Source organism: Littorina saxatilis, linkage group LG9 (assembly GCF_037325665.1).
Source record: "Littorina saxatilis isolate snail1 linkage group LG9, US_GU_Lsax_2.0, whole genome shotgun sequence".
Lineage (NCBI taxonomy): Eukaryota > Metazoa > Mollusca > Gastropoda > Littorinimorpha > Littorinidae > Littorina > Littorina saxatilis.
In genome coordinates, this window is record NC_090253.1 from 33,052,812 (window position 1) to 33,076,938 (window position 24,127).

Here is a 24,127-nt window from a genome sequence, read left to right on the forward strand (position 1 = left end):
ACAGACAGACACAAGTCGTATATATATATAGATACTAGATGATTACCCGCTTCGCCGGGTACCGGCTTCGCCGGGAAGAAGTAGAGCCGAATACCAGGCTGTGCCTGGGACCCGGCAGAGAGCCGGGTGTACGCCGGCTTTGCCGGCGCTTGAAGGAAAGGAGATAAACGCGCAAAACACTGGAGACCTTCTAAAAATAGTAACGTGCAGTAGTAACGGGTATATGGATTGACGCCACACGGAGGAAGGGAGATAATCACGGCTGAAAACACTGGAGAAGATAAGGAAGAGTTACTGGTAGTGGATCCCGACAACAACAAAAAACAAAACAAAAAAATCGGTTCAGCGCGCACAGCGCTGCGCGCTGAGAGCACGTGTTGAAATATCTCATCGATGAGGTTGTGTCCGGGGTGTAGCTGAATACGGTGTCTAAATTTGAAAAAGATCCACCGAGAACTTTGGCCGTGCATCGCGAACAGACAGACAGACAGACACTAGTCGTATATATATATAGATATATATATATATATAGCCAAACCCATGTGGTGGAATGTGATAATTTATAGCGGAAGTCACCTGTGCCACAATTTGAGTGAAATGTTATTTGTTTGTACAAACTAGCGAGGCATTTGAAGAAAGGGGTAACTAACAACAACAGTTTACCTTGCGCAAGGACATATAAGCTTACCTGTTTTTTGACTTTGGCTTTGGCAGCTTCCTTGTTGACAGTCTTGTTGACAGCTGGTGCCCCGCCCTCCTGTCACCGCACACATCAATTGACACAATGAAATATCAAATAGCTTGAATGAATATTAGACAGCTTTGAATGAATGTATCAGACAGCTTGACAGTTTTACGTTATTAATGTTTGTAGTGGACAGTCTGTCTATATAGCACAGTGTAATAAGCTTTTCTCTAAAACTTAGTTAAAGTAAAAGAATGTCAAAATGTTCCCTCTAGCTTCATTGTGTATGAGACGTCACTTCAACAGGGCTGAATCGGGACATAGCCTTGTTACTTGTACTGCACGCCTATATTTCAGCATATCTAATATTAACCCTTAGGCTGGTTGTCGCGAGATATATATATACTTTACGTATACTGTCACCTGGTTGTCGTGACATGTATGTCGGCGCTACTGGCTCAGTCTGTTTGGTCGGTTCCGATTACCTCCCATGGATGCGAAAACCTATCTGACCGTTTGTCACGCATGATTGTTCTGAAAAGTGACTATTACATGATTGTTCTGAAAGTCTACTATTTAGTTCATCGTAACCATGTAAGCCCTCATACGTGATTGTTCTGAAAGCTTACTAATTTACATGATTGTTCTGAAACTCTACTAAAGGTAAACTTGCTTCACCCGTGAAATGTTGTCAGATATGGAACAATATGTATACCCCTGCCCAACGAAGTTGGAGGGGGGTATACTGGATTCACTTTGTCCATCTGTCTGTGTGTATGTCTGTATGTATATGGAACAATACACACAGACAGATGGACAAAGTGAATCCAGTATACCCCCCTCCAACTCACCTTTAAACCTGTAATTTGAATTTTGAGTTGGGAATACTCAAGAAGAATCATTACATTTTTGAAGATTCCATTTTCCCTCTTTGCCATGCCTTTCGATCCATTTTGGTGACCTAGCCACCTAAGCATGGCAAACAGGAAAAATCAAAAGTTTCTATGTGTCCCTTTAAACCTGTAATTAGAATTTTGAGTTGGGAATACTCAAGAAGAATCATTACATTTTTGAAGATTATAAATATTTTTTGTCTTTGAACATTTAATTTCAATTTTGAGTTGAGAACAATAAAGAAGACATGTTCAATGTATGAAACGTATTACTTGTTGAGTTTGTATTCATTGGGCGGGGGTATAACTATCAATTTCACTTAAGATTTAGTATCATTGGTCGGTTCCGATTACCTCCCATGGAGGGCAGGGGTATACATATTGTTCCAAATCTGACAACATTTCACGGGTGAAGCAAGTTTACCTTTAGTAGAGTTTCAGAACAATCATGTATATTAGTAAGCTTTCAGAACAATCACGTATGAGAGCTTACATGATTACGATGAAATAAATAGTAGACTTTCAGAACAATCATGTAATAGTCACTTTTCAGAACAATCACGCGACGTGACAACCGTTTTTCTTTATTTTTCTCTCTGTTAATTCACCAGATGGCTATGTAACATGTGTTACAGAATTGCACCAGTGTAAGGGTTAAGAAGATCTATACCTAATATGATGTGCAAGGAAAGAAAACTATAAAGTTCAACTACAAGTATAAGTTCAAGCAGATTGTCACTGTCACACTAATAGTGATAACTCCATCTACAGTACATACATGTACAAGTAACTTAGCAAACCTAAACATGCTGCCATTGGAAAATGTTGAACAACATAAATAACTGCATGTATATATATATATATATGTCGTGCCGAATTCAAGGAATTGCCGAATTCGCGAAATCGGTCAAATGTTTGCCCATTTCAGTCACGTAATCGGCAAAAGGCTGCCCATTACGCAACATTGGCAGCGTTTTGCCGAAAATGTGTAAAGGCCTCTAATACTTGTCCATTATGCGAAATCGGCAGCCACTTTTTGGTTTAAAAGTTCTAAAAGGCCTTGGATATCATCACACTTAGACAGCTAGATCATCGAACGCAGAAGAAGAAGAAGAAGACAGCTAGATGCTAGAATGGATAAATATTGCAATAATCGATAAGATATATATAATATGGCAGAAAGTCTAGTTTTCGTGTATTTTCAAAGTTATGCTCGACAAGGACCAACACAGACCATAAAAACCATAATAGGGAGGTAAAGTAATGTTAATGCAATATGTTCTGGTGACACAAAAAAATAACGGACTGGCTGCTGCTTTTGCAAAATTGACAAATTTTAGAGGCTTTTAGTTTTACGCATTTTCGGCAAAACGCTGCCGATTTCGCAAAATGGGCAGTGTAACGTTTTGCTGAATATGCCAAATGGGCAAAAATGTGAATTCGGCACGACATATATATATATATATGACTTCAAATTTGAAAAATAAAGATCAAGCAAAAAAATGTAAAACAATTCGCGCGAAGCCATATCAAAACATTTAGTCATTCTCTCGGCGTAAGCATCTACACTGAACTAAAATGTCTTCACAGCGACCGAGTCCTGGCTGACTGAAACCGGTCGACCAAGACCATGCTGTCTCATCTCAGTATCAATCATTGAATCATGTAAACATGGAACCTACTTTGCATGAAAATTGAAATTGAAAGTTGAAACAGACTGCGTTGAGCTCATAAATATCAATTAAAACACGAATATAGTGTCTCTCAGTCTATGTATTTTTGGATTCAGGAAAAATAAAGAGTGCAATGGAATCAATTTTGTGTCTACACAATTTTTACAGGCAATAACAATCATAAATCCTTAAAATAAATGATAAAATAAAAATATGACCTCTTCGCTGTCATCTCCAAACACATTGGCAGCTGTTGGTTTCAGTACTGGTCCCTTTGCTGACTTCTTTGGGATGAATAAACCATATCTGAAAAAGAGATGCAAAACTAAAACTAACAACAATAACAAAAATGCTACACCACATGAAAATGTTAAGAGACAACAGTGTCAGTGAATCATAACTGAATTTTAAAACAAACTTTGAAACAAGTGCATCAGAGAGTTCGATTTCATGATTTGTCCACATAAACTGGTGGAGTAAATGTGCAGCGTTTAATTGAGATGAGCTTCTAAAAAAGTACATGTATTTTATCCCAGCGAAGCTGGAGGTATACCACGAACGCTATACTGTAATCGACTTGAGAAAAGTTCTTCCCGATAACACATAATAAAGAAGGATTCTTAGTGACTTAAGTCAGGCTACAGTTGGGGATGGAAGTTCACAAAAAATTGGGAACAAACTACCTAACATACGGAGGGTGCCGACCAATTCTTCGATTTTTGATCCATCGCCACCCAGGGGTAAAATTTCCGAGACTACAGCATAATACGACTGATCTTAGGCGCTGCATGCAGACAGCACGCCATTCCCCTTCTGCAGCAGCTCCTTTGGCTCCGTTGAGGCCCGCATAAAATACAAATATGCATGCCTGTGCTACACTGCTATCCACTATCAGACATCATCCTATCTTTCAGACCTTCTTCAACTGTACAGACCCACTCGCCCCCTACGTTCCTCCAATGATCTCCTTACTCCAGACCTGTTTACCCCCATAAGTGTTTTGGAGTAATGCTCAGCCCCAAAAATAGTAATCCTGGCACAAAAATAGTAATCATCCAGCATTCGTCGCCAATTACAACGCACATGACAACTGTGTCTGCGAAACGCAATCATGCACATATATCCATCATTCACACATCAGTCAGTTTTTGTAGTCATCATAATTTCAAAGAAGATCACATCAAAAGCACATGCATCACTGATTCTTTTTCTTTTGCTCGTAGTAGGCCTTTTTCAGTGTGTCAAGCGCTTCTCTACTGTACTTGCGCTTGCCGAATGAGTGAGGGCGAGACTTCACCACTAGAATAAGGCTCTCCAGCGTCTCATCAGACAGACATGATCTCTGGTCAGTCCTGTGCTTTTTCACCCCATTTTTGCCATTGAAAAAAACAATGCCAAACATGTGAATAGAAAAAAAAAAAAAAAAAAAAAAAATTTTTAATTTTTTTTTTACATTTTTGTTGTTGTTGAAAATCGTAGTCTTGACACGGATAGCGGAATGGCGTATTTTTTTCAGAAAATCGTAATAAATTACGCCAAAATCGTAAGGGTAAACAGGTCTGTTACTCTCACGGTATCCCCGCTTATAAATCTTGTAAAACCAAAGGCTGTCGCTCTTTTTCGTTTTTTGCTGCTGTAAACTGGAATTCCCTGCCCACTCAGATTCGACACGCCCCCTTATTCTTTTCTTTCAAAAAACAGTTAAAAACTCATCTCTTCACTTCAGTCTTTACTGCAACTAGGAAAACAATTCTTCCCCCTTACATTGTCAGGCATGGGAATTGAAAATAAACGAGCTTCTAGAGAGAGAGAGAGAGAGAGAGAGAGAGAGAGAGAGAGAGAGAGAGATTCGCTGGGGGTATGGAGTGCCTTGGCATTGCACTTCTACTTAATTTAAAGGTTGCGGGGCAAGCGTTCCAAAGTATTTATATAAGCGTACTCACTTCGTTGTGGACGACGCCATTTTAGATGCTAAATACCTTCAGAGTACCGTCCCTTAGACCGTGTTTCGCGTTTTGCAGAGCTGACGGCCGCGGACTGTCACGCCCACCCTGTCAAGTTTTTAACTCAAAAGTTTTAGTGCTGCAAAATTGTTTGATTTTCATCAAGCCTAGTGCGTGGACACAAACTGAGGTATGTACCGTAAACTACCTTGTATACGCCCACCCCCCCCCCCCCCTATGTTGCCCCAAAGTCAGTTGGGGGTGGGCGTTTACTGGGTACTATACCTTTGCAGGAGCGTTTCCCGCTTTACTATAATAACGATATTTTGGTCACTTGGCATGGATGCGTTATTGCACAAAACGTCCCTCTCTGTCTCTGTCTCTGTCTTTCTCAGTCTGTCTCTCTCTCAGGCTCTCTCTCTCTAGGCTCTCACTCTCTCTCACACGGCCGAACACACACGGCGCCGGCACACATACACACACACCGGCAAGGAACTCTGCAAGCAAACTCTCTCTCTCTCTCTCTCTCTCTCTCTCTCTCTCTCTCTCTCTCTCTCTCTCTCTCTCACACACACCGAACACACACGCACACATACTGGGCACACACACAACTTGAGGAACTCTGCAAGCCAACCACGAAGGAAATCTTGTTGCTTTATTTTCTATTTACAAGTTTATAACGGCTTCAAAAGCCGATAATGCTCACTCAAAATACTAATCCAGATTTGCTGTTGCACTGATTCAAGCCATTAAATTTGAGAGACAATCATTTGCAACAAATATCTTGATCAAATACCGGTCTTTTCAACTTCAGACTGAAGAGCTTTAAGAATGTCACTCTCTTTTATTACTAAGCTGCACTTCGGTGAGAGTATCAATAAACGGTATGCCTTTTTACAGCATCTTGGCATTATACAGTCCGATGAATACTCTGTACCGCATTCGGAAGTTTACAAACACTAAAAACACATTCAAAACTAATGTTTGTGACAATATTAATCAAGAAATGGGGCGGGTGGGCGTCAGTGCAGTCATGCATTGGTCTCGCCGTGGCGGCAACTGTCGAGTGAACTTATCTATGATCGCAGTGTCAGTACTGCTGTAGCGAATTCATTCAACTTTCTGATTCGGCTTCCGGTTGATCTTGTATTAACTCCACACTGAAAAGCCCCCTTCCCTTCCATAGTTCTGATGATCAAGCTTAGGTATAGTAGGGCCGGAAGGACTCCTAACTGATATGCGGACCGGCTCCTAATATGGACCAGGCACCTCCCTGTTAGTAATGTTCTGACAAACTAACGGCGGCGCTATAGCGCTCAAAACAATTTCATTCGATGTATTCACCCTCTCTAGATAACTTGCACATGTCAAAACAGTTGCAGAAACACAAACCTCAAAACCGTTAAGCTTTTTCTCTTTTTTTTCACTCTAAATTTGCCGCCTAAAACGGACTCGTTTCTGTCCACAGCCAAAGCTGTTATCACACAATGATTGCTTTATATGACAGCTAAGACCGTACGCGTATTTGTTACATATTAGCAGTGTTGACCCCGAGTTTCTACTGCAAACACACATTGAACAAATAATTGCAAAATATCAAAGTATGTGTGTGTCCCCTAATATGGACCACCTTCAACAAATAGAAGAAAATAAAAGCTAAAGACAATTTTCATTAATTCATTAATACGCTTGCTGAAAATAACCTATAACTAGCCCTCGAGATTTGAAAAATATATTAAATAGTCTTCTTTTCGTGGTAGTTGATAATTTCACTTATTTTCACTCTGTTTTGGATAAGCTTCTTTAGTTTCCTGGTGTGCTTCAAATAATACTCTCATCAACCCGAAACAGATAAATCTAAAGCATATTTTAATTAGTCTGACTTACACACTAAGTTATATCACGTTATTTTGAAGTAAAGGGGGCTTTTTACAGTGATTCGTGAAGGCCTCTTCACTGACTTGGTCCATATTGGGCGCCCAGGCTCCTAATATGGACCATTTGTGATTTTTTTCTGTATCTAATTTTTGCTGAATGTCTATCAAGTTAATTAACTGTAATTAGGCCTAACGGTTAACCCAAGAGAGAAAGACTACCAAACACAAAATGAAACTTCTTCGCAAGAAAACAAAAAGTGGTCCATAATTATTCGGAGCCCTTCCCCTACTTTACATTCATGGGGTCAAATTTGTTCTACAAAAGTTATTTGAACTTAAAAAATTTGCTTTATTTCCTAAAATGCTTCCCTTTTCATTCAAGGGACGTATATCCACTCGGTGCACGTTTTCGAAGAAATCGAATTTAGTGGTGAAATCTATTAAATTTTACCACCATGCAATTTCCTTCACTGGCAAGAAACTGACATGCGTTTCTTCCTCAAACGATATGATAAGTGTACTTCTTTAATTCGACCAGGAAACAACATTTTCGTCTCGAGTATATCGAATCAGAAAGCTGAATGAGGAGGAAAGCTGAATTCGTTTCACCGCCGGTAGCCAGTAGCGGCAAGCCGCTGATTGTGGTCTATCATGGAAATCACATTGCGTATGATTCATGTAATGACAGGCTGATCCCGAGCCAGTGTGATGCATGATAATCACCCCACCCCGCCTCGCCCCCTCAAAGAGGTCAAAACTACCTTCCTGGCCCAGGGAAACCTTGCTACTTCAGATGTGTTGTGTGCAAAGGAACCCAACATTGCAAAAGCGCAATTTGATATCAGTTGAGTGAAAGTTGATTTTGGACACTTTATCTTCGAATCTTGGCAAATGTTATAGGGGACACTCAGCTTCACGTAAACCATCAGTTTCTGGTCACAGACATTGTCAGGCTTTTACACACAGTACAAACACCCTTTCGTTGAAAAAACTTGAGAACATCCTAGGTGCCCAGGGCCGGACTATCGGGGGGGGGGGGGGGTTATGGGGGGGGGGGTTATGGGGGTTGCGCAACCCCCCCTCCCCCTAGCCTAAACATGTACCTCACTTATTTAAAACATTTTTTATTATTGTTTATTTTATGCCGTTTCATGCAAGGAGCGACCATTTTCCTATCTCAGAATATGACCTACCCATCAGCTTCAGGGGGCTTTGCCCCCTGACCCCCACAAGGGGCTCTGCCCCTGGATCCCGCCAGGGGGAACATCCCCCTGGACCACCACTGGCAACCCCACCCCACCCTCCTCTTAGCCTAGTCCGGCCCTGGTGCCCTCCGTAAAGAGCGAAAATTGTTCAAAGAATTTATTTTTGTGTGGCCAGCCGGATTGTCTAGTACCACAATCGGACGCGTCGTTTTGGCGCTAGACTGAACTTACTTTTAAAATCTAAATAATAAATTGACAGCTTGTAACACAAACATTCTGAAATCATAAAAGATTTACTTTTTCATCAAGACAAGATCAATGCAACTCGAAGTTTTGACAGTTTTAAAAAAGGGTGCCCGGAAGCAAGTCACGCAAGGTCGTGTTTCCCCAAGCAGACGAATTTTCTGCATATCGCTTACTTCTTTGAAGCTAACCGCCGCCGATAAGTTCGTGTGACTCGCAGTCGTTTGATGTGGTACACAATTACGCGCTATTGCAAAAACAGCGAGTCGCATTGAATTCACAAACTGACGACGAAATTGTGAAAAAAAAGAAAAAGTGTGTGACACGGGTCCACGATGGCTCAGGGGTAAAATAAACCACGAAATCTGGTGTGTGGTTTACGCAAGCTAAATAGCCATTAAAACGAACTGTGTCATTTAATGATGTTAAATGCTATTGCAAGTGTGTTCCATAAGGTTAGAACTGCTTTTTTCGTGAGAAGATTTAAATCGTTCTATAAACCATCTGAGGCAGACTGGGCCTTTAAACCGTGAGGCATACTTAGAACGAATTAGCTTTGATAGACATTCAGCAAAAACTAGATAAAGAAAAAAATCTCAACTAGTCCACACTAGGAACATGGGCGCCTAATAACCAGTGAAGAGGCCATCACGAATCATTGTAAAAAGCCAACTATACTTCAAAATAGCACAATACAACTTAGTGTGCGAGTTAGACCAATCAAATATGTATCAGATTAATTTGTTTTTGTACGGCATAACCCAAAAAACTAAGAAATTTATCAAAAAGAAAGAAAAAATAAATGAAATTATCAACTTTCACGTGAAGAAGATCTGTTTGATAGATTTTTTTCAAGCTTGGGGGCTAGTTGTTTATTTTCGGCAAGCCTTTTCATGAATGACTGAATTAACCCAGTCTCTCTATTTTATTTTTTACACCCCCGGTATAGGGGTGTGTATAGGATTCGCTCGATGTGTTTGTTTGTTTGTTTGGGTGTGTGTTTGTGTTCGCATATAGATCTCAAGAATGAACGGACCGATCGTCACCAAACTTGGTGAACAGGTTCTATACATTCCTGAGACGGTCCTTACAAAAATTGGGACCAGTCAAACACACGGTTAGGGAGTTATTGGTGGATTAACATTCTACAAGGACTTATAGAGGGACATGTTAATGGTCAAAGGGAAATAACCTTCTCAGTTGGTGGCAGTGAGAATGGTTATTTCCCTTTGACCAACGGGGGTGTTTTTCCTACCTCGGAGGAATTTCTTGTTTCTTGTTGAAGGTTGTCCATATTAGGGGACAGTCATACTTTTCTCGACCCGGACCATAGTCACATACAAAGGTTAGCCATCTAATTTGGAAACGTGCTTTTGAGGGTAATTTTGAATACATGTGCCTCAAAGACGCTGGAAAGGGACAGATTTTAGAAAAAATCAGTCTGACTTTGGAAAGAGCCACAGTGGCCTGGCACTATTTATCAGGAAGGAGGGAAACCTCTCATCACCAGATCAACGCAGTAGCATGCATGCTTGACTAGACGATACATCTTAATACGCTCTCACGATGTACACGGAGTGTATGTATGGTTACATATCTAAATGTCCATATAGGTCGGTGTCAAATGGCTAAATTCGCACCCTGATGAAACGTGTCAAATAGCTGAATATCGATCCTGGAAGTCGACAAGTATGTTACGGTGGAGGTTCGTGGCGAATGGTTATTTAGGCCCTGAAGATCCAAGCCTCGCGGTAGAGTTCGTTGTAGAATGGCTATAATTGGTTTGTGCATGTCAATTTCTCGTGTAGGAGGCCCGTGTCGAGTGGCTAAATCTAAAATCCTAGAAGTCCGTATCTCACAGTGGAAGTCTATGTCGTATGACTAAATTAAAGCCCAAGAGGTCCAAATCTCATGTTTTAGTGTGCTGTCAATTAGCTTAATTTGAATTCTGGATGCCCATATATATATCTCACGGCCAAATTTGCGTGGACTAAATTTGTCTGTAACGAATCTCATACTGATGCCGATGGACTGTACTCAAATATCTTCTGATATATAAAGCTGGTGGGGTCCTGATTTGGCCTATTATATGGTCCGCTGGACCCGAAAAGCAATAGCTAACTAATAAAGCTGGTTCCTGTGAGACTGTCTGTCTGTGTGTTTGTATGATGACCAAAAGGCTCCAAAACGGCTGCACGGACTGAGACGGGAATTGCAGAGTACGGTATGTTCTTTGCCACTCGAGTCGTGTCATAGGGTACTTTTGGAAAAGCAAACTTGAAACTTTGCTTTGAACACATTCGCACTTCTTTCTAATAGACGAGGAACCAAATCGGAAAAAGACGCTTAGTTAAGGAGTTTAATGCACAGTCGGTACTCCCAGGCAAATTTGATTTCATTTGACAGACAAATGCATATAGTCTCTGAAACAACCTTTCTAGGTACCCAAAAGTGGCAGCAGCTATACGCAGTTTTAAGGCAAAGCAGAGATCTGTAGCAAGTCTCTGGGCAAAGTAGCCCAATTACTTTGAAAAATGCACTTCAGAAAAACCCTCTTTGTTGCAAAAAACGGCAATATCAGCAGAGTAAATATTTCTGAGTGAACTATCAAGCAATTGAAAGGTGTTAAACAGCAAGTGAAAAGACTTTGCATTTCAGAAATTGTTACGTCACGTCATTTCCACTTTTCTGGATAATATCAAATCTCATTAAAGACGTTTGGTTGGCCAAAATCTAATCAAATACATATCAGAGGGAAGTGCATTCATTGGGCGTTTAGTTTCAAGTACATCTGATGAGATAGCTTATAAACACTAAGTGTGAGAGTTCATTTCCGAAGTACACCCCCTAATTTTGTAAGTCAAAGTTATGTAATGAAAGCCTTTTGAGAGGCACTATTACAGGTAAGGGTGGAGTGTAAAGAACCTAACATGTACGTTAATACATAGAAAAAAATGCTTACTCTAAGCGTATGTGCAAAATATATAAAGATACCTGTGAAGAAATGTATGCGCGAGACGATAACTGTGTGATGAGTCTCATTCAGTGAAATAACGCCTTTAATTGCTTTTCCTTACATTTTCAGGCAGTGCTGGTTTTCAGAAGAGTTGCATCCCTTCAATATAAAGTAAGAAGATAGAATGTAACTGTGATTGACAATGTGTGCCATATTTATTGAACATTCACTGAAACCGTCGCGATATAACCTTGAATGGTTGAAAACGACGTTAAACACCAAATAAAGAAAGAAAGAATTCATTGAAAAATTCGGGTGTATACCGTTTTTGGCGGTTTTACGTTTCACTGAAGGAAAAACGGAATTTAGTGTGTTATACAAAACTCTCTGGGTAACATGATTTACATAGAATAAAGAAGTAAAATTTATGCCATGTAGTTACTGAATGTAGGTTGAGTTTGCGGAATATTGTTTGAATATTGCACCTGAAATGATGACGTCACACGTGACGTCGAAGCTACAGGTAAGCGAGGCGTAAAGTCTAGAATAAAGACTGTATACTAGTTGGTGAGACTTACTGCCTACAATACAGTACTCCCGCGAAAAAGTTGAATGGCATGGAAGACATATGAATATACTTTCTAAATTGTTTTGTCGTGGAACTCAGCAGTAGCAGCGTCAATTCACAATTCGAAGGCAAAACATCCCAACGACACTGAGCACAAAAAAGAGAGGATATTTCTTCAGTGCTACAGATCTCATGTAAAACAGCAGTGTTTAGGCCAGAAATATATGGGTATATGACGAATTGCCTTTCTTCTGCTCAAAAATAAGTGTAAAGCATTTGAGCATTATTTGGGTATGACGTCACAGGTCCCTGTTAATACCTACTCACAAAAATGAGGGGTTTTGACAGCATGATTCTCTTTAAACCGTGAAAAAAACGAATAAAACTAAACAATATTTCATATGTTTTACACCAGTGAGTTTCGTTGGAGTCTTAGCTAACAGGGCTTACCAATTTTGTTTAAAACTGCCGCGCAGTCAGGCTGATCTAACATGTGAAAGAGAGCGCCCACAAGGTTGATAACGACAAGAAATCCTGGTTTTTGAGAATATTTGTCCTGGGTAGCTGCAGTTGACATGCAATAAATCTAAAAATACACGACGCAGTTTCTTCAAATTACACAGGACGCTGACAAATACTCTTTTCTCTATGCGTGTCATAATTTATGTGGAAAGAAACAGAACCTGAATATAGACGTTGTAACGGTTTTCCGTTAACACTTTTTGAACGTTGGTAACGTCACTGAGACAAATCCAACATCATCGAAATTGTGCATGCTTAGCAAGTGGTTGTATCCCTATATGTGTCTTAAGTTTCAAAAGCATTCTTCCTCGGGATCAAAAGTTGTGTCCGTTTCAAAAGAGACACACAATACTAAGGGAAAGTCGCCAATCCCGGAACAGTCGGCTAACTTGGAACACCTCAATATGCGGTCAACGGAAAACAATTCATGAAATTTTTTTTAGCAGAAATGTCTAGTGACCTCCCCCGATGTTATTGCAAAAAGAAAAATGGCAACTGCGGCAAAACCAAAGAAGAGGTACGTTTTTTTAACTTTTCTCCCTTCTTCTTCTTATTTCTATTGTCTAGAATTCGTTTTATTACTCTTTATCTATACTGTTCAAAAAAAGAAACGCATAGTTGCTACTTGCCAAATTTGTTTTATTTTTCGAAAAAATTAACAGAAAATCCAATATTTAGATTATTTGTTTGAAATTTGGTATGAACACAGGTGAATGCACACACAGTTCATTTGCATCTTCAAATCAATCAGTCAATCAATACGATTGGGTGCCGAGGCTGTCAAGTCAGAAGGGGGTGTGACTGCCTTGAGCAGCAACAACTGCCCGGCACCTTCTGGGCATGGACTGGATCAGATGCCGGATATCTTGCTGTGGGATGGTGTCCCACTCCTCCTGAAGTGCCTGCAATAGATCGCGGTGATTTGCCGGCGCTTCTTCTCGCCTGCGCACACGTCTGTCCAATTCATCCCAGAGGTGTTCTATCGGGTTCATGTCTGGCGACATGGATGGCCAGGGAAGCACCTGGACATGGTGGTCGGTGAGGAACTGGGTGGTGAGTCGTGCTGTGTGCGGGCGAGCGTTGTCCTGCTGGAATATGGCATCCTGGTCAGCCAGAAGAGGAAGGGCGTGTGGGCGCAGAATTTCCTCCACGTATCGCTGGGCAGTTATGCGCCCTTGGACGTGCACAAGGGTGCTCCTTCCAGCGGTATTGATCGCCCCCCCACACCATGACGCCTCCACCACCATGAACGGGTGCCTCATCCACACAGTTGGGCGCGTAACGTTCGTTTACTCTCCGGTAGACCCTCCTCCGACCATCATGTCGCTGGAGCAGGAAGTAGGACTCGTCGCTGAACCACACGTGTCTCCAGTGATTCCGGACGGTCCAGCGAAGGTGCTGGTTGCCCCACTGCACTCGGTTCTGGCGATGGCGGCGGGTGAGGACAGCTCCTCTGTGAGGTCTGCGAGCTCTCAAACCAGCTTCATGCAGGCGGTTCCGCACGGTCTGGTCCGATAATCGGTGTGGCCCGGGGAGAGCCTGGACAGAAGATGAGGCCGACAGGAAACGATTCCGGAGGTGGCGGAGCCGTATGAAGCGGTCGTGAGCAGCAGTTGTCGCCCTTGGTCTTCCCGCTCGTGGCAAGTCAGCAACGGAGCCAGTGGCTTGAAACCTGACCCACAGTCTACTGATGGTGCTCTGGGACACGTGGAAGTGCCTGGCGATTGCACTTTGACTTTGGCCTGCTTGTAAACGACCCAATGCAATTTGGCGGTCTTCTCTGCTCAATCGGGCCATCTTTCGTCGCTGAATTGTCGTCTGATTTCTTTGTGGCGAACAATCCGCTTTTATGGGTTTTGGAAGACATGGTGAGAGCTCAATATTCCCCGAGTTTCACGAGATTACACTGAAGCATGACGAGTGGTCATGCCAAATGAGCAATTTTGACATTGTAGCCACTGATAACGCATGCGTCACGTGCAGAGCTCACTTGTGGCAATGGACGAAAGGTCGACGACCAGATAAACATTTTCTGCAGTTTGGTGGATATCCTTGTAGCCATATAACTAAATTAACCAAATATTACAAGCTATGCGTTTCTTTTTTTGAACAGTATATATACGTTCACGTAAAATGTTGATTGCTATTACAAACCTACATCAATGTGTTACACTATGAACGGGGAAAAAAGATTGGAAACGTCACATGTATCCTACAGCTAAAGTCGAAATCCATGCAGGTGCCATGCGGCTATGCTGGAACACATATAGAGGCAAACATGGAACAGTGTTCCAGCTTTGACGCATTCTGTTCCATCTTACCCTCATCAAACGATAAAGTGAACACTGGTGTTTTTAGTCCGTGGCAGGCTAATTGCCCCCTGGATAATTGTTCCCCGACAACTGCCCCCCCCCCTCCGGATAATTGCCCTACTAGGACAATTGCCCCCCGGACACCTGCCCCCCCACCGAGGGAGGACAACTGCCCCCCGGACACCTGCCCCCCAATGTTTTTCTCACCACTCTTCGTGCAAGTTTTTGCAAAAGCCGTTCACTTCAATAAGAGTGTGTGTGTGTGTGTGTGTGTGTGTGTGTGTGTGTGTGTGTGTGTGTGTGTGTGTGTGTGTGTGTGTGTGTGTGTGTGTGTGTGTGTTTGAGTGTGTTTGCTGGTGTAAATGCGGGCGTAAGTGTGGGCGTGCAAGTGTCTGTGTCGGTTTGTCTGTGTGTACTAGTATGTCTGTCAGTTTGTCTTTGTCTGGGTGTTTACAGTATTTATGTGTATGTGTCTATATGTGTGTGAGTGTGTGTGTATATGTGTGTGTGTGTGTGTGTGTTTGCGCGCGCGCGTGTGTGTGTGTGTGTGTGTGTGTGTGTGTGTGTGTGTGTGTGTGTGTGTGTATTCAAACCAGGAAGCATTATATAGATATCGTTGAGAAAACAAATTATAGACTTCCATTACCTATGAATACCCTCTAGACAACAATACAACACTTGATAACTCGCTAAACATACAGACAAGAATGGGGGGCAATTCATTGTCACGGGGGGCAATTGTCCTAGGCGGGCAAATGTCCAGGGGACAGTACTGTTGTCCGGGGGGCAGTACTGTTGTCCGGGGGGGGGGGGAGGGGGGCAGTTGTCCGGGGGGCATTTAGCATAGAACCGTTTTAGTCACGTACTCAAATCTCTTTTCAGTTTTATTGGGTTTTTTCCTTCTATACCTTTTATTGAATGGTTGATTGATTTGTTTTACAGTATTTTGGGACCCGGACGGTGGCTACCCGAAGAAATGGGCTGCGCGTTGTCGGCTGTCAGAAACGGGGAAATGGGTTTGCGTTGCGCATCAAGAACATTTGGTGTTCCTGTCACGACTTTTATGCTGCGAAATATCTTGGTACTGCTTCTTGTGTTGCACCAACACCCCTTTGAACATTATACAGTGCCAGCAGTATACACACGGCATTGATCACACGAGGACTGCACTGAAAGTAGAAAACAAAAGGACATTGAGTGAAAAATCCTTTCTTAGCTTCTTTTTTCATGTTTTACAAAAACAGTTTTTTTATCCGATTTGTTTAGACCTAGCCCTTATTTATATTTTTTTCACATTTTGAGGCATTAATTGTTATCAAATTTACTATTTCTTTGGTAAAAATCCAATGTTATGTGGAAAAACAGACATTTAAATAAGATGGCTAAATCAAAATGTTATGACGTATGAATTTATCTTGTGTGTGTGGCAATGTGTAATTGTGTGCGTGTGATTGAGAGTGTGTGGGTGTATATATGTGTGTGTGAGACACAGACAGAGCTAGAAAGAGAGTCAGTGTGTTTTTGCATGTGTTCCGAGTTTGACAACACAGTGTTCCACTTTACACACCCATGCGTCCAACCTGGAACAAATGCAGAAATTTTTATAATGGTCAGTTTGATGAGTTGTGTGACTTTTATTTTATCTTATGTTGTTCGTTTGTTTACTGATAGAGTCTAGTATGTGACAATATAAAAAACGCTTTGCAATAATATTTTTTTTGTCTGGTACGGCTGTTTCTCCTTAACTGTTCCAGGTTTAGCGACATTCCCATATGATTGGTGAGTTTCGCGCAATCTTTTTCAAAGAAAACTGTCACCTTTTTTTCAATGATTTCGTCCCTCGTCTTCCGACAGGATGTATACAACCGTCACAGACTATGGACAGCTAGCTCAGTAGCTGTTGCACAAAAAATATGCATGTTTTTTGTTTTTTTTAAAGTCTTCGCTGTAAAACAAAAAGCGAAAAAAGGAAAAGCGTTGCAAAAACAGAAGAATGAAGACATGACGTCATATTCTAAGAAATATATCACCAGCGGGACGACTGGGATTTACCTATCGTGTCTTGAGATGGAGAATATCAATATACACATATGTTTCCGACCGAAATGCAGCTGTTTATGATGAGGTCTATAGCACTGAGGAAATATCCAATCCTATTTGTGCTCAGTGAAGTTGGGATGTTTTGCCTTCGAATTGTGAATTGACGCTGCTACCGCTATGGTCCACGACAAAACAATTTAGAAAGTATTTTCATATGTCTTTCACATGGCACAACTTTTTCGAAGGAGTACCGATTGCTCTGTGTATTGTATGCAGTCTATCTTTCCGAACATTATACACAGACTGCTCATTCTAGACTCCACACGTTGCGTACCTGTAACCTTGACGTCACGTGTGACGTCATCGCTGTTGTTGCGATGATCAAATAACATCATGCAAGCTCAATCTACATTCAGTAACTACATAAACAAAATTGTACTGCTTTGTCCCGTTCACATGAAATTCACTAGAGTGTTTTGTTTTACACATGAAAAGCATGTTTTCTTCAGTGAAAAGTAAACTGACAAAAAAGAGTTCACAACTGATTTTCTTGGTGAAAATTTAGGAAATATGACACACATTGCCCATCGCGGATACATTTGATCATCTAACTTTGAATTGAGGAGCAATTAGGAAGATAAAATGCAATTCAGATACAAATCAGCACTAGCTGAAAATGTAAGGATGCGCAATCAAAGGCGTAATTTGAGTAAGAAAAGCTAATAACAAACAAAACTGGCTCTCACAATAATGTTTTTACGTGTATCTGTTTAAATATTGCACCTACTAGTGGACCAGGCATTTGTCTATGTTATAACATACATATCAAGTCCATCAAATTGTATTCCAACACGTCATAATGAGAGCAAAAGACTTTCCGGGCAGAATTTTGACTTTCAAAATTAGGGGGTGTACTTCTGTAATTAACTCTCTAATTAAATGTTTGTGTTTAAGAGGTATCTCCAAAAGGTTACTTGCTACAAGAAGCCCGATGATTACATTTTCCTCTGACTGGTATTTAATCAGATTGGGTTTATGAAACGTCCTCAGGGAGAATTGACATTATCCAGAAAAGTAAAAACGGCATGACGTAACACAACTTCCGAAATGCAAGGCCTGATGACACTCTTAGGTGCAACAGTCAAACAAGCTTTTTACTTGCGGTGTTACACCTTCCAGTTACCTAACTAATAAGTCGTGTAATTCAAAAGCGCGCAGCGCTTGTGAACAACATACATATGTGTGTGTGTGTGTGTGTGTGTGTGTGTGTGTGTGTGTGTGTGTGTGTGTGTGTGTGTGTGTGTGTGTGTGCACGTATAGGTGCGTGCATATAAGTCGCGTACGGACATAGAAAACGGGTACAGCTAGTTTCACAATAAACCACGCCAGTTGAATGCATATTTCCTGGAAGCGTACAAGGAACGACATGGCATATTTTGGTCTTGCTGCTTAAAGCTATCCATAAGTCGGAATAATTATGTGGAGAGAGACGATGTTATGGGAGCAGGGGGGGGGGGGGGGGGGCGCATTAAAAAGAGCAGTATGGCTGCATTGGGGGAAGCAAAAGAACTGCATGGGGGCATGAAAAAGAGCAGCATGGTCGCATAGGTGGAATAAAAAAAGAGCAGCTTGGGGGCATGAAAAAGAGCAGCATGGTCGCATAGGTGGAATAAAAAAAGACCAGCATGGCTGCATTGTGGCATGGCCTCAAGGAAAAGCACAGCATTCATCAAAATTGTATCCAATGTTGTTTGCTCTGTTTTTCATGACATCTAAATTAAAGTGTTTGTGTATGTGTGTGTGTGTGTATATGTGTGTGTACTGTTTGTGTGTGTGTGTGTGTGTGTGTGTGTGTGTTGCAGGTTTGCAGCCAGCATGGCGAGCAGTGTGCACACTGTACTCAAGCAACAAGACCCAGGTCAGTTGGGGAAACAGCTCCACACGGCCGGTTTGCCGTTGTTGTTACTTGTGTTTTTGTCTGTGTGTTTCAATCGCCGGGAGACCGAGAGAAGTATATTTTTCCAAAGCTTCAAAGGCTCAACGAGATTATTGCTAATTTTGGAAACACGAGGATTGTTTAGTTCCACGAGAAATATTGACGCTGGGCGGCAAAAAAGGCTTGGCAGAGGGAGCCCAAACAATGTAACCATCGTAGCAAACACTCTGGCCACAGTGCGCCATGTCGCGGAAATTGCACCTCCTGTCTGAGTGCTGCAAGGTCTGGCCGCCGTTTGTGTGGAACGGGTCGCTTCGTCAACCTCGGCGGTCTTAAGCTACTACGTAGTTTTGCGTATATTGACAACTCTTTGCCTCACTGACTCTGTATCTACTCACTCGCAACTCTTTTCTTCTCTTCAGCCTATTTACCCTTTGTTTTGGTTTCTAAGGCGCGCTTCTGGGTTGAACTGGCGACTTGAAAAGAGCTGGAACGGTTAGAAAGCAAGAGACAGCGTCTCCAAGAAAAAGCCAGGCACTATGAGTAATGAACGGGAGAAAAGCGGAGACCTGTTCGTTACCGTTTTCTCTCACGCACGTTAGACATTACGACTACGTTTTAAAAGTTCTATGAATGGCCCTGAAATGTGCGGGCCTGTAAAGAAAGGTCTGGCCCGTTGAAGTCTGGTCCATTAGTGTGAAAGAGGTTTCCGGCCATTTATCTCTCACAGCTTCCTTCCGGCAGCAGATACCTTTCTGCGGTCCTCCTCCATTCAATCTTCATTCATCAGGTCAACGCACATCTGGAGCTTGTCCTCATCTAGCAGTGTCACCATGAATCTTGTACTGTTGTAAGCACTGTCACCGCGCAGTTTGCTCTAACCCATTTTTGAAATAACAGTTACGCGCAGTCCATTCTCAGTCTCAGATTCACTTATCAATATGTCTATGTGCTATCAAGGGGTTTTCTTCTGCACAATGTGGGAAAAATAAGTCCGCCGAATTGTTGTGCAATTGACATCGATCATGGGTCAATACATACAGTAGTAAGATTTGAACTGCCCAATCATCCTGCCCGAGTCACTCGCATGGCCTATAACATGTGTGAAGTGCCAGTCAACATGGCGTAGACTGACTCTCTATGCTACTCTTTAGTATGCAGGTTTGTTTGAGTGTAAATCTTTTGATGAGGCTGTTTATGTTGAAACCATTATTTTTTAAATGTTTTCAATAAATATCTTGATTAGACCTACATCGGGCAGTGCATATACAGTGGAACCGAGACTCGAGACCCTCCAAAACCGAATTCATGGAATTTCTACTCTTTAAAGTCGACAAACAAATCCGAACAGTTAAAACTGCACAACTTTTGCATGTCATTTAAAACACACGACAGCGATTGACCCCCCAAATCGACATCGCTAATATTTTGTCCTTCATATTTCAGAGTGTGTTGAAACAGGTGTGAAAAAAATGAGAGAAATCTACAGGACAGACTTGATGATATAGGATTTTTGAATGTGATGAAATATGCCAAGGATCATACAAATGAGGGTTGGGTAATTGAATTCGATATCTGATCAATCAATTACAATCACAGGACCTATTTTGTAAGTGGTAATAATCCTTAGTTTCCGTTTGTTGTAATGATGTGTTTCTATTTGAATTATTGTAACGTGTCTTTTTGATATGGCTGGGAATAGCGTAATTACATGACGTTTTCGTAGGCTAAGATCAATTATTTTCTCAATTCGCAAGAACATATTTCCCTAAGCATCCGAGCGATTTAACAAAAAACATAAAAAGATAATGCAAAGCACACAATCACTTATAAAAAGTTAAAACAATTGACCGTGACATTTTTTCACAGACCTGCAAAATGTACCATTACCCCCGTTTTGAAAAATTGCATCAGAAGAGGTAAAAGTGATCGTACTCTGAAAAATATGCATGTTTAGTGATTTGTCAGTGCTGTTAGTTAAGGTGTTTTTTAAATTTTTGAAATGGGGCTATTGCTGGTTGTTCGGTTTCTGTGAACGAGTGTTGGTCTTTTGGTGGAGTTAATGTGTGTGTGTGTGTGTGTGTGTGTGTGTGTGTGTGTGTGTGTGTGTGTGTGTGTGTGTGTGTGTGTGTGGTAATGCCGGTTTGTAACACGCCAAGCACGATCACTGGACACTGACAGAACATGCCATGTTGCAGGTGTGACGATAGGAGTGTTCGTTGCGTTGTTGACGGTGATGGTGGTGCTGGCCGTGGTGGTGTACAAACCGCGCTCCTTGCCGGGACAGCGCAGTGTTCTCCCTTGCTGCAGGGACGCACCTCGCAAGCCACCCAGAGACAGTGACAACTCTCTCTGAGACATCTCCACGTGTGTCGAGAAGGCACAGTAAAAATGGCTCGTCCAATATATGGGCTTCGACAAGAGCGGTATGTCACAATACATACTGTTATGTCCGACTGTATTTCACAACAATGATATGACCTTGGCAGATTTGATTAAGTAATGTGTGTGTGTGTGTGTGTGTGTGTGTGTGTGTGTGTGTGTGTGTGTGTGTGTGTGTGTGTGTGTGTGTGTGTCTGTCTGTCTGTCTGTCTGTCAAAGAAAAATAAAGCAAGAAAATATGTATCTTCAATGAGTAGCCTTGACGGCAGTATAAACGGCAATGGCGATGAGTGAGTTTGGTCTGAATGGTATATATATATAGTGAGTGAGTGAGCGAGAGAGAACTGAACTACAATCTGTCCTTGAACACACACACACACACACACACACACACACACACACACACACTCAACTTATACTAAAAGATTAGTGCTAAAGAACGCAATTTAAATTGAAACACTATCAATATGAAAAAATGAAATACAAACATTGCTATACACATGTTTCAAGTGATGATGATGATGATGATGATGATGATGACACACACACACAAACACACACACACACACACACACACACGCACGCACACATACACACACACACACACACACAGGGCCGGACTAGGTAAGTACTAGGGGGGGGGTTACAGATGGGGGTCCGGGGGGCGAAGCCCCTTGGTGGGGGTCCAGGGGGCGAAGCCCCCTTGGTGGGGGTTGCAAGGGGGCGAAGCCCCCTTGAAGCTGAACGTTTTTTTATGTTTCTGGAGGGAAATGAAGCCTCTCCTTGAACGAAAAAGGTAAATTCGACAGCAATGAAGAAGAATTGAGATTGTAAGGACTCATACTTTTCATCATCAAAAAATAAAATAAAATGCGTTTAGGAGATACATGCTTAAGCCAGGGGGGGGGGGTTGCGCAACCCCTGTAACCCCCCCCCCCTCCCCTAGTCCGGCCCTGGATACACACGCAAGTCTATACAACTGGCTTCTGAAACCTAAAGATAACCGGTCCAGCCCGGTTTCTTTCTTTGGTTTACACACAGGGCATTCGTGCATGCCCAGTTACAATCGACGACAGATCGACCGCCTCGATCCCTCCTCCCCCCCCCCCCCCCCCAATCCACGCACGTACTGCTTTAAGTCTTCGAAGTCTCAGTTGGCTTATGCTTACTTCGCAGAACTAGGTAGGGTTCATAACGACTGAAGTGAATTGAAGAGAAGTCTTATAAAATGGCTGGGCGAGGTGATTAGAGGACTGGAACCCGCGTCTGTCTGCGCAGAAGGCAATCGATGGGCCGAGTGCTGTCACCCCTTGGCTACCGGGCTCCTTGCACAAAACACCTCAGCCCACAGTGCTTTTAAAAGCAAAACGATGTCCCTCCAAAGCAGGAGAGCGGCTTCTAAAGGGGGGATAAATAACGTAGGACACGACGATGACAATACGGTGTGAGTAACTCAACACTGGCGATTAATGCGGCGACAATATCAATAATTCCCATTCAGCAGGCAGGCAAATGGGGGACAAATTGAGCGGCGGCTTGGCTTCTACCTGCCCGGCCCATAAACAGCCCCGAGAGAGCATCGCCCCACTTTTTTACGAGGGCAGTTTTCCGCGTGATTTGCCGATCACGATCGATCTCAGAGTTTTTATCGTTGGGCTGGGAATGTGCCACCGTTCTTTGTGCCCAGTAATATAGACACTTTTTTTTCTTTTTTTCTTTTCTTCTGTTATGTGAAAATACGAAACGAAAAAACTCTGAGAAAAGAAAGAAACACATTTTGAAAGTTGTGCTAGCTTCCTTCCAGACATTCCGCGGACTGATATGTTTTTTATGATTTACCTGAAAAGAAATCAATGAAAGCCAGACATATCAGACTGACTATCACTACGTGTTAAACGATAACAACTCTACCACCGTTGGGCCTAGTACTCCCGCTGCCAGGAGCTTAGATGGCGACAAAAACGACGATGATGATGACGACGACGACGGCGATGATGATGATAATGATGCTGCTGCTGATGATGATAATGATAATGATGCTGCTGCTGCTGATGATGATGATGACGGTGCTCATGGCACAGAAGACACATAGATACTGTGTGGTTAGTTAAGACACAGGAAGCTGCTAGTTGCTGTTTGTAGTAAAAGCCTTCTTCTTCGTTCATGGGCTGAAACTCCCACGTACACTCGTGTTTTTGCACGAGTGGATTTTCACGTGTATGACCGTTTTTACCCCGCCATTTAGGCAGCCATACCGGCGCCGCTTTCGGAGGAAGCATGCTGGGTATTTTCGTGTTCCTATAACCCATCGAACTCTGACATGGATTACAGGATCGTTTCCGTGCGCACTCAGTCTTGTGCTTGCGTGTACACACGAAGGGGGATAAGGCACTAGCAGGTCTGCGTATAAGTTGACCTGGGAGATCGAAAAAACCTCCACCCTTAACCCACCAGGCGTCCGCGGCCGGGATTCGAACTCACGACTTCCCGATTAGGAGGCCGACGTCTTACCACCACGCCACTGCGCCCGTCTTAGTAGTAGTAAAAGTGATATTGGGAGTATAGTGCATACAATGACTTTCAGTAATCAACTGTAATAGGTCACGTGCAGACGGTCCCACAAGTCATGTTGCAGATCACGCACAGGTCAATTGACAGTGTGTGTGTGTGCGGGTGTGCGTGTGCGTGTGTCTGCGTGAGAAAGAGAGAGAACGAGAGAGAGAGAGAGAGAGAGAGAGAGAGAGAGAGAGTGTGTGTGCGTGTGTTTGTGGGAGAGAGAGTGTGTGTGTGCGTGTGTGCGTGCAAGAGAGAGAAGTGGGAGAGAGAGAGAGAGAGAGAGAGAGAGGGGGGAGACTGAGAGAGAGGGGAGACTGAGAGAGAGAGATCTGGCCC

The 24,127-nt window shown here is 42.5% G+C and overlaps 1 protein-coding gene and 1 long non-coding RNA gene across 2 annotated transcripts in view; one reads left to right on the top strand and one right to left on the bottom strand.

Moving 5' to 3' along the window:
- The window catches only part of LOC138975887 (nuclear speckle splicing regulatory protein 1-like), a 17,885-nt gene extending 12,575 nt beyond the window's left edge, over window positions 1-5,310 (bottom strand). The window contains exons 1-3 of the mRNA XM_070348663.1: window positions 5,195-5,310; window positions 3,470-3,557; window positions 689-757 (exon numbers count right to left, since the gene is read on the bottom strand). Of these exons, the coding sequence (XP_070204764.1) occupies window positions 689-757; window positions 3,470-3,557; window positions 5,195-5,214 (177 nt within the window). The 5' untranslated portion in view covers window positions 5,215-5,310. The remainder of the gene's footprint in view (window positions 1-688; window positions 758-3,469; window positions 3,558-5,194) is intronic.
- On the top strand, window positions 5,251-21,438 carry LOC138975888 (uncharacterized). Its single transcript, XR_011458791.1, has 3 exons — window positions 5,251-5,384; window positions 18,780-18,835; window positions 21,052-21,438. It is a non-coding gene; the product is annotated as an uncharacterized lncRNA (long non-coding RNA).
- The last annotated feature ends 2,689 nt before the right edge of the window (window positions 21,439-24,127 follow it).